This window comes from Petromyzon marinus (genome assembly GCF_048934315.1).
Source record: "Petromyzon marinus isolate PM22_M1 ecotype Great Lakes invasive population chromosome 67 unlocalized genomic scaffold, UKy_Petmar_22M1.pri1.0 chr67_unloc.4, whole genome shotgun sequence".
Lineage (NCBI taxonomy): Eukaryota > Metazoa > Chordata > Hyperoartia > Petromyzontiformes > Petromyzontidae > Petromyzon > Petromyzon marinus.
In genome coordinates this window covers 809,619-819,897 of record NW_027422594.1, presented here as the reverse complement: position 1 = coordinate 819,897, position 10,279 = coordinate 809,619, and the positions used below count along the sequence as shown (strand labels likewise).

The 10,279-nt window shown below is 58.4% G+C and overlaps 1 protein-coding gene across 1 annotated transcript in view; it reads right to left on the bottom strand.

Annotated features, from left to right (window-relative positions):
* Positions 1 to 1,113: 1,113 nt before the first annotated feature.
* Positions 1,114 to 10,279, bottom strand: part of LOC116958118 (large ribosomal subunit protein uL3-like) — a 21,815-nt gene continuing 12,649 nt past the window's right edge. The window contains exons 7-10 of the mRNA XM_076058018.1: positions 8,067 to 8,168; positions 5,600 to 5,695; positions 2,180 to 2,299; positions 1,114 to 1,281 (exon numbers count right to left, since the gene is read on the bottom strand). Of these exons, the coding sequence (XP_075914133.1) occupies positions 1,237 to 1,281; positions 2,180 to 2,299; positions 5,600 to 5,695; positions 8,067 to 8,168 (363 nt within the window). The 3' untranslated portion in view covers positions 1,114 to 1,236. The remainder of the gene's footprint in view (positions 1,282 to 2,179; positions 2,300 to 5,599; positions 5,696 to 8,066; positions 8,169 to 10,279) is intronic.

The window sequence follows — 10,279 nt, the reverse complement described above, 5'->3', positions numbered from 1 at the left end:
TGGACTAATCTCCATCTGTTCCATCTGAGTAGGAGTCATCACCGCCTGGCTCTGCCTACCAGCTAGAGGGTGGTGGTACTACAGCAGAGTGAGTGAACTAATCTCCATCTGTTCCATCTGAGTAGGAGTCGTTACCCCTGGCTCCGCCTACCAGCTAGAGGGTGGTGGTACTACAGCAGAGTGGACTAATCTCCATCTGTTCCATCTGAGTAGGAGTTGTTACCCCTGGCTCTGCCTACCAGCTAGAGGGTGGTGGTACTACAGCAGAGTGGACTAATCTCCATCTGTTCCAGCTGAGTAGGAGTTGTAACCCCTGGCTCTGCCTACCAGCTAGAGGGTGGTGGTACTACAGCAGAGTGGACTAATCTCCATCTGTTCCATCTGAGTAGGAGTCGTCACCGCCTGGCTCTGCCTACCAGCTAGAGGGTGGTGGTACTACAGCAGTGAGTGGACTAATCTCCATCTGTTCCATCTGTGTAGGAGTCGTACCCCTGGCTCCGCCTACCAGCTAGAGGGTGGTGGTACTACAGCAGAGTGGACTAATCTCCATCTGTTCCATCTGAGTAGGAGTTGTTACCCCTGGCTCTGCCTACCAGCTAGAGGGTGGTGGTACTACAGCAGAGTGGACTAATCTCCATCTGTTCCATCTGAGTAGGAGTTGACACTACTGGCTCTGCCTACCAGCTAGAGGGTGGTGGTACTACAGCAAAGTGGACTAATCTCCATCTGTTCCATCTGAGTAGGAGTTGTCACCACCTGGCTCTGCCTACCAGCTAGAGGGTGGTGGTACTACAGCAGAGTGGACTAATCTCCATCTGTTCCATCTGAGTAGGAGTCATCACCGCTGGCTCCGCCTACCAGCTAGAGGGTGGTGGTACTACAGCAGAGTGGACTAATCTCCATCTGTTCCATCTGAGTAGGAGTCGTCACCGCCTGGCTCTGCCTACCAGCTAGAGGGTGGTGATACTACAGCAGAGTGGACTAATCCATCCACCCACACTCACCACCTCACCCAACCACTCACCACCTAACTCACCCACGCACTCTCCCACACACAGCCACCACCTCCTCACCCACCACCTCACCCACACAACCACCACAGAGCCGAGTGCATTCGAAGGCCAGGTTGTTTATTTAAAAGGGGAGTTTTTGGGGGGTGCTGCTGAGGCTTGGGTCCCAGTTTTGTGGTCCCACAGAGGTGGGGGAGTGGGGGAAGGGAGCTGTCCCCTCCCCAACTCAGGCCACCACCTCCTCCTTCACCAACTCCTTCTTCAGTGGACCCTGCACGGTGAGAGACACGGGGGAAGGAGAGACACGGGGGGAGAGGAGAGAGACACGGGGGGAGAGGAGAGAGACACGGGGGGAGAGGAGAGAGACACGGGGGGAGGGGAGAGAGAGACAGAGACACGGGGGGAGGAGAGACATGGGGAGAAGAGAGACACGGGGGGAGGAGAGACAGAGACACGGGTGGGAGAAGAGACAGAGAGACACGGGGGGGAGAGGAGAGAGACACGGGGGAGGAGAGGAGAGAGACACGGGGGGAGGAGACACAGAGACACGGGGGGAGGAGACACAGAGACACGGGGGGAGGAGAGACACGGGGGGAGGAGAGACAGACACGGGGGGAGGAGAGACACGGGGAGAAGAGAGACACGGGGGGAGGAGAGACACGGGGGGGGAGAGGAGAGAGACACGGGGGGAGGAGAGACACGGGGAGAAGAGAGACACGGGGGGAGGAGAGACACGGGGGGGAGAGGAGAGAGACACGGGGGGAGGAGAGAGACACAGAGACACGGGGAGAGGAGAGACACGGGGGGAGGAGAGACACGGGGAGAAGAGAGACACGGGGAGAAGAGAGACACGGGGGGAGGAGAGACAGAGACACGGGGGGAGAAGAGAGACACGGGGGGCGGAGAGACACAGACACGGGTGGGAGAAGAGACAGAGACACGGGGAGGAGAGGAGAGAGACACGGGGGAGAGGAGAGACACAGGGAGGGGGAGACACAGGGAGGAGAGGAAAGAGAGACACGGCGATGAACGAGTTCTAACACCAGCAGCGACATTACCGTGAACACGCTGGTCTTGTGCGGTGCGACGGTACCACCACGGTACACCACCCCGGTGCCAGAGTCTCCCCGGTGCAGCGGTGTCACCGCGGTTTTGGTGGAGCCACTTACCATGAACGCGCGCTTCTCGGCGGCGGTCTGGAAGCGTCCGTGGCCGAACTTGGAGGTGGTGTCGATGAACTTGAGGTCCACCCTCTCCAGCGAGCGTCGGCTCGTCTGCACCGACAGGCTCTGTGGTGGACGGGGGGGGTCAGCAAGGGGTCAGCAAGGGGTCAGCAAGGGGTCAGCAAGGGGGTCCCCACCCCCCCCCCCCGTCTCTCTCAGAGTGTCTCCCTGTATCAGTGTCTCCCTGTCTGGCTGAGTGTCTCCCTGTCCGTGTGTCTCCCTGTCCGAGCATGTCTCCGTGCGAGTGTCTGCGTGCGAGCGTGTCTCCACGTGTGTCTCCACGTGTGTCTGCGTGCGTGTCTCCACGTGTGTCTCCACGTGTGTCTCCACGTGTGTCTCCACGTGTGTCTCCACGTGTGTCTCCACGTGTGTCTCCACGTGTGTCTCCACGTGTGTCTCCACGTGTGTCTCCACGTGTGTCTCCACGTGTGTCTGCGTGCGTGTGTCTCCACGTGTGTCTCCACGTGTGTCTCCACGTGTGTCTCCACGTGTGTCTGCGTGCGTGTCTCCACGTGTGTCTCCGTGCGTGTGTCTCCACGTGTGTCTCCACGTGTGTCTCCACGTGTGTCTCCGTGCGAGCGTGTCTCCGTGCGTGTGTCTCCACGTGTGTCTCCACGTGTGTCTCCACGTGTGTCTCCACGTGTGTCTCCACGTGTGTCTCCACGTGTGTCTGCGTGCGTGTCTGCGTGCGTGTCTCCACGTGTGTCTCCACGCGTGTCTCCACGCGTGTCTCCACGTGTGTCTCCACGTGTGTCTCCACGTGTGTCTCCACGTGTGTCTCCACGTGTGTCTCCGTGCGTGTGTCTCCACGTGTGTCTCCACGTGTGTCTCCACGTGTGTCTCCACGCGTGTCTCCACGCGTGTCTCCACGTGTGTCTCCACGTGTGTCTCCACGTGTGTCTCCACGTGTGTCTCCGTGCGTGTGTCTCCACGTGTGTCTCCACGTGTGTCTCCACGTGTGTCTCCACGTGTGTCTCCACGTGTGTCTCCACGTGTGTCTCCACGTGTGTCTCCGTGCGTGTGTCTCCGTGCGTGTGTCTGCGTGCGTGTGTCTCCACGTGTGTCTCCACGTGTGTCTCCACGTGTGTCTCCACGTGTGTCTCCACGTGTGTCTCCACGTGTGTCTCCGTGCGTGTGTCTCCACGTGTGTCTCCACGTGTGTCTCCACGTGTGTCTCCACGTGTGTCTCCACGTGTGTCTCCACGTGTGTCTCCACGTGTGTCTCCGTGCGTGTGTCTCCACGTGTGTGTGTCTCCACGTGTGTCTCCGTGCGTGTGTCTCCGTGCGTGTGTCTCCGTGCGTGTGTCTCCGTGCGTGTGTCTCCACGTGTGTCTCCACGTGTGTCTCCACGTGTGTCTCCACGCGTGTCTCCACGCGTGTCTCCACGTGTGTCTCCACGTGTGTCTCCGTGCGTGTGTCTCCACGTGTGTCTCCACGTGTGTCTCCACGTGTGTCTCCACGTATGTCTCCACGTGTGTCTCCACGTGTGTCTCCACGTGTGTCTCCACGTGTGTCTCCACGTGTGTCTCCACGTGTGTCTCCGTGCGTGTGTCTCCGTGCGTGTGTCTGCGTGCGTGTGTCTCCACGTGTGTCTCCACGTGTGTCTCCACGTGTGTCTCCACGTGTGTCTCCACGTGTGTCTCCACGTGTGTCTCCACGTGTGTCTCCGTGCGTGTGTCTCCACGTGTGTCTCCACGTGTGTCTCCACGTGTGTCTCCACGTGTGTCTCCACGTGTGTCTCCACGTGTGTCTCCACGTGTGTCTCCACGTGTGTCTCCACGTGTGTCTCCACGTGTGTCTCCACGTGTGTCTCCGTGCGTGTGTCTCCACGTGTGTGTGTCTCCACGTGTGTCTCCACGTGTGTCTCCACGTGTGTCTCCGTGCGTGTGTCTCCGTGCGTGTGTCTCCACGTGTGTCTCCACGTGTGTCTCCACGTGTGTCTCCACGTGTGTCTCCACGTGTGTCTCCACGTGTGTCTCCACGTGTGTCTCCGTGCGTGTGTCTCCACGTGTGTCTCCACGTGTGTCTCCACGTGTGTCTCCACGTGTGTCTCCACGTGTGTCTCCACGTGTGTCTCCACGTGTGTCTCCACGTGTGTCTCCACGTGTGTCTCCACGTGTGTCTCCACGTGTGTCTCCACGTGTGTCTCCACGTGTGTCTCCACGTGTGTCTCCGTGCGTGTGTCTCCGTGCGTGTGTCTCCGTGCGAGCGGGATCAGAGGTAGAGGTGACATCACAGGGAGTCAGAGTCTAACACGTAATGTACAATCATCACGTCCCACTCGCACAGCGCTGTGTGGTGTAGCGTGTATAGTGGTGCCGTGTAGTGTGGTGTATAGTAGTGTATAGTAGTGTAGTGTATAGTGGTGTAGTGTAGAGTGGTGCCGTGTAGTGTATAGTGTAGTGTATAGTAGTGTATAGTGTAGTGTATAGTAGTGTGTAGTGTATTGTAGTGTAGTGTATAGTGTAGTGTAGTGTATAGTGGTGTGTATAGTGTTGTAGTGTAGAGTGGTGCCGTGTAGTGTATAGTGGTGTAGTGTAGTGTATAGTGGTGTAGTGTAGTGTATAGTGGTGTAGTGTATAGTGGTGTATAGTAGTGTATAGTGGTGTAGTGTAGCGTGTATAGTGGCGTAGTGTAGTGTATAGTGGTGTAGTGTAGTGTATAGTGGTGTAGTGTATAGTAGTGTATAGTGGTGTCGTGTGTTAGTGCAGCGTGTAGTCTGTAGTGTACAGCATCTCCCTGTCCGTGCGTCTCTCTCTCTGGGTAAGGGGGAGTGGTGGGTGTAGTGGTTAGCGCTACGAACCCGGCGACCCGGGTTCGATTCCCGCTGACGGCCAACACCACCGGTGACGATTATCTGAACCGGTCCTGGGCCTCCCCTAGGTCGACTCAGCCTCAAATTAGTAGCAGTGGTGTAGTGAACATCGCTAGCACTGGGGAGACAAAGGCGGCCGGGCGTGGTGCTGGCCACCCACCCCCTCGTGTGCCGTGCCGGCCTTCATAGGTGCTCGCTAACAGCACTTGCCCCTACAGTCTGTTACAGGCTACCTAGGGGAGCTTTGTCTGCGTGCGTCTCTCTGCGTGCGTCTCTCCGTGTCTGCGTGCGTCTCTGCGTGTGTCTCTGCGTGTGTCTCTCCGTGTCTCTCCGTGTGTCTCCGCGTGTGTCTGTGTCTCTGCGTGTGTGTCTCCGCGTGTCTCCGCGTGTGTCACTGCGTGTCACTGCGTGTGTCACTGCGTGTGTCTCTGCGTGTGTCTCTGCGTGTGTCTCTGCGTGTGTCTCTGCGTGTGTCTCCGTGTCTCGGCGTGTGTCTCCGTGTCTCCGTGTGTGTCTCTGCGTGTGTCTCCGCGTGTCTCTGCGTGTCTCACCTTGCGCAGCGTCAGGACTCTCTTCTTGGTGCCCACGACGCAGCCCTTGAGCAGCACGAAATCATTCCTCACCTCGCCGTAGTGCGGGAAGCCGCCCTGGGAGAGACACGGGGGGACAGAGACACGGGGAGAGAGACACGGGGAGAGAGACACGGGGAGACACGGGGAGAGAGACACGGGGGGAGAGACACGGGGGGACAGGGAGAGACACGGGGGGACAGAGACACGGGGAGACAGAGACACGGGGGGACAGGGAGAGACACGGGGAGAGACACGGGGAGAGACACGAGGGGACAGAGAGAGACACGGGGGGAGAGACACGTGGGGAGACACGGGGAGAGAGAGACACGGGGAGACAGAGACACGGGGGGACAGGGAGAGACACGGGGAGAGAGAGACACGGGGAGAGACACGAGGGGACAGAGAGAGACACGGGGGGAGAGACACGGGGGGAGAGACACGGGGAGACAGAGAGAGACACGGGGAGACAGAGAGAGACACGGGGAGATAGAGACACGGGGAGATAGAGACACGGGGAGAGAGACACGGGGAGAGAGACACGGGGGGAGAGACACGGGGGGAGAGACACGGGGGGAGAGACACGGGGGGAGAGACACGGGGGGAGAGACACGGGGGGAGGGAGACACGGGGAGAGACAGACACGACGGGAGAGAGAGACACGGGGGGACAGAGAGAGACACGGGGGGACAGAGACACGGGGAGAGAGACACGGGGGGAGACACGGGGGGAGACACGGGGAGAGAGAGACACGGGGAGAGAGAGACACGGGAACAGAGATACGGGGGGACAGAGAGAGACACGGGGAGAGAGAGACACGGGGAGAGAGAGACACGGGGGGACAGAGAGAGACACGGGGAGAGAGAGACACGGGGGGACAGAGACACGGGGAGAGAGAGACACGGGGAGAGAGAGACACGGGGAGAGAGAGACACGGGGGGACAGAGAGAGACACGGGGAGAGAGACACGGGGGGACAGAGACACGGGGAGAGAGAGACACGGGGAGAGAGAGACACGGGGAGAGAGAGAGACACGGGGAGAGAGAGAGACACGAGGAGAGAGAGACACGGGGGGGGGAAGAGAGACACGGGGAAGACAAATGGGGACCACAGGGACAGAGAGATAGACATGGGCAGAGACAGAGAGAGACAAGACACGGGAGAGAGACGGAGACAAGGTACAGATGTCAGCATTGTGTGTCTGTCCGAGTGTATGGTATGTCTCTGTGTCCGAGTGTATGGTATGTCTCTGTCTGTGTGTATGGTATGTCTCCGTGTCTGTGTGTCTTTGTGTCTGTGTGTATGGTATGTCTCCGTGTCTGTGTGTATGGTATGTCTCCGTGTCCGAGTGTATGGTATATCTCCGTGTCCGAGTGTATGGTATGTCTCCGTGTCTGTGTGTATGGTATGTCTCCGTGTCTGTGTGTCTGGTATGTCTCCGTGTCTGTGTGTATGGTATGTCTCCGTGTCTGTGTGTCTGGTATGTCTCCGTGTCTGTGTGTATGGTATGTCTCCGTGTCTGTGTGTATGGTATGTCTCCGTGTCTGTGTGTCTTTGTGTCTGTGTGTATGGTATGTCTCCGTGTCTGTGTGTATGGTATGTCTCCGTGTCCGAGTGTCTGTGCGTGCGTCTCCGTGTCTGCGTGTGTCTGTGTGTCTGCGTGAGTGGGATCAGGGGTAGAGGTGACATCACAGGGAGTCAGAGTCTAACACGTAATGTACAATCATCACGTCCCACTCGCACAGCGCTGTGTGGTGTAGGGTGTATAGTGGTGCCGTGTAGTGTATAGTGTAGTGTGTAGTGTATAGTGTAGTGTATAGTAGTGTATAGTGTAGTGTATAGTAGTGTATAGTAGTGTAGTGTATAGTGGTGCCGTGTAGTGTATAGTGTAGTGTATAGTAGTGTATAGTAGTGTATAGTGGTGCCGTGTAGTGTATAGTAGTGTATAGTGTAGTGTATAGTAGTGTGTAGTGTATTGTAGTGTAGTGTATAGTAGTGTATAGTGTAGTGTATAGTAGTGTGTAGTGTATTGTAGTGTAGTGTATAGTAGTGTATAGCGTGGTGTATAGTGGTGTAGTGTAGTGTATAGTAGTGTATAGTGGGTAGTGTATGTATAGTAGTGTGTAGTGTATAGTGTAGTGTATAGTGGTGCATAGTGTAGTGTATAGTGTATTGTAGTGTATGTATAGTAGTGTGTAGTGTATAGTGTAGTGTATAGTAGTGTATAGTGTAGTGTATAGTGTAGTGTATGTATAGTAGTGTGTATTGTAGTGTAGTGTATAGTGTATTGTAGTGTATAGTGTATTGTAGTGTAGTGTATTGTAGTGTATAGTGTATTGTAGTGTAGTGTATAGTGTATTGTAGTGTAGTGTATAGTGTAGTGTATAGTGTATTGTATAGTGTATAGTAGTGTAGTGTATAGTGTAGTGTACAGCGTGGTGTATGTCACCATGGGTGTGATGCTCTTGTTGGTGAGGTCGTGTTCCGTAGAGGCGTTGTTCATGATCACGCGGCCGTCCTTCACGTGAATCCCCTCGCCAATGCGGTAAATCTACACGGGGTGACGACACGACTTGACATTGGAGTCTCTCTCTCCCCCCCACCACTCTCTCCACCCCCCCACCACTCTCTCTCTCCCCCCACCACTCTCCACCCCCCCACCACTCTCTCTCTCCACCCCACCACTCTCTCTCCCCACCACCACTCTCTCTCTCCACCCCCCACCATCTTCCCTCTCTCCACCCCCCACCACTCTCCCTCTCTCCACCCCCCCACCACTCTCTCTCCACCCCCCACCACTCTCTCTCCACCCCCACACTCTCTCTCCACCCCCCACCACTCTCTCTCCACCCCACCACTCTCTCCACCCCCCACCACTCTCTCTCTCCACCCTCCACCACTCTCTCCCACCCCCCACCACTCTCTCTCCACCCCCCCCCACCACTCTCTCTCTCCCCCCACCACTCTCTCCACCCCCCACCACTCTCTCTCTCTCTCTCTCCACCCCCCACCACTCTCTCTCTCCCCCCACCACTCTCTCCACCCCCCACCACTCTCTCTCTCCCCCCCACCACTCTCTCTCCCCCCCCCACCACTCTCTCCTCCACCACACCACTCTCTCCCGCCCACCACTCCACTCTCTACCCCCCACTCTCCACTCTCTCTACCCCCCCCACCACTCTCTCCCCCCCCACCACACTCTCTACCCCCCCACCACACTCTCTACCCCCCCCACCACACTCTCTACCCCCCACCACACTCTCTACCCCCCACCACACTCTCTACCCCCCCACCACACTCTCTACCCCCCACCACACTCTCTACCCCCCCACCACACTCTCTACCCCCCACCACACTCTCTACCCCCCCACCACACTCTCTACCCCCCCACCACACTCTCTACCCCCCCACCACACTCTCTACCCCCCCACCACACTCTCTACCCCCCCACCACACTCTCTACCCCCCACACTCTCTCTACCCCCCCACCACACTCTCTACCCCCCCACCACACTCTCTACCCCCCCACCACACTCTCTACCCCCCCACCACACTCTCTACCCCCCCACCACACTCTCTACCCCCCCACCACACTCTCTACCCCCCCACACTCTCTCTACCCCCCACCACACTCTCTACCCCCCCACCACACTCTCTACCCCCCCACCACACTCTCTACCCCCCCACCACACTCTCTACCCCCCCACCACACTCTCTACCCCCCCACCACACTCTCTACCCCCCCACCACACTCTCTACCCCCCACCACACTCTCTACCCCCCCACACTCTCTCTACCCCCCCACCACACTCTCTACCCCCCACACTCTCTCCACCCCCCACCACCACTCTCTCCACCCCCCACCACTCTCTCTCCACCCCCCACCACTCTCTCTCCACCCCCCACCACTCTCTCTACCCCCCCACACCCCCCCACACCCTCCACACACTCTCTACCCCCCACTCTCCACTCTCTCTACCCCCCACACTCTCTCTACCCCCCACAGTCCCCCCACCTTCTTGTTGGTCTCCGTGCGATGGTGGTAGCCCTTCTGGCCTGCACGTCTCCCCACCACTCTCTCCACCCCCCACCACTCTCTCCCCCCCCACCACTCTCTACCCCCCCACCACTCTCTACCCCCCCACCACTCTCTACCCCCCACACTCTCTCTACCCCCCACAGTCCCCCCACCCTTCTTGTTGGTCTCCGTGCGATGGTGGTAGCCCTTCTGGCCTGCACGTCTCCCCACCACTCTCTCTACCCCCCACCACTCTCTCCCCCCCCACCACTCTCTACCCCCCCACCACTCTCTACCCCCCACACTCTCTCTACCCCCCACAGTCCCCCCACCTTCTTGTTGGTCTCCGTGCGATGGTGGTAGCCCTTCTGGCCTGCACGTCTCTCCACCCCCCACCACTCTCTCCACCCCCCACCACTCTCTCCCCCCCCACCACTCTCTACCCCCCCACCACTCTCTACACCCCCCCCACTCTCTCTACCCCCCACACTCCCCACACTCTCTACCCCCACTCTCCACTCTCTCTACCCCCCACCACTCTCTCCCCCCCCACCACTCTCTCTACCCCCACCACTCTCTCCCCCCCCACACTCTCTCTACCCCCCACAGTCCCCCACCTTCTTGTTGGTCTCCGTGCGATGGTG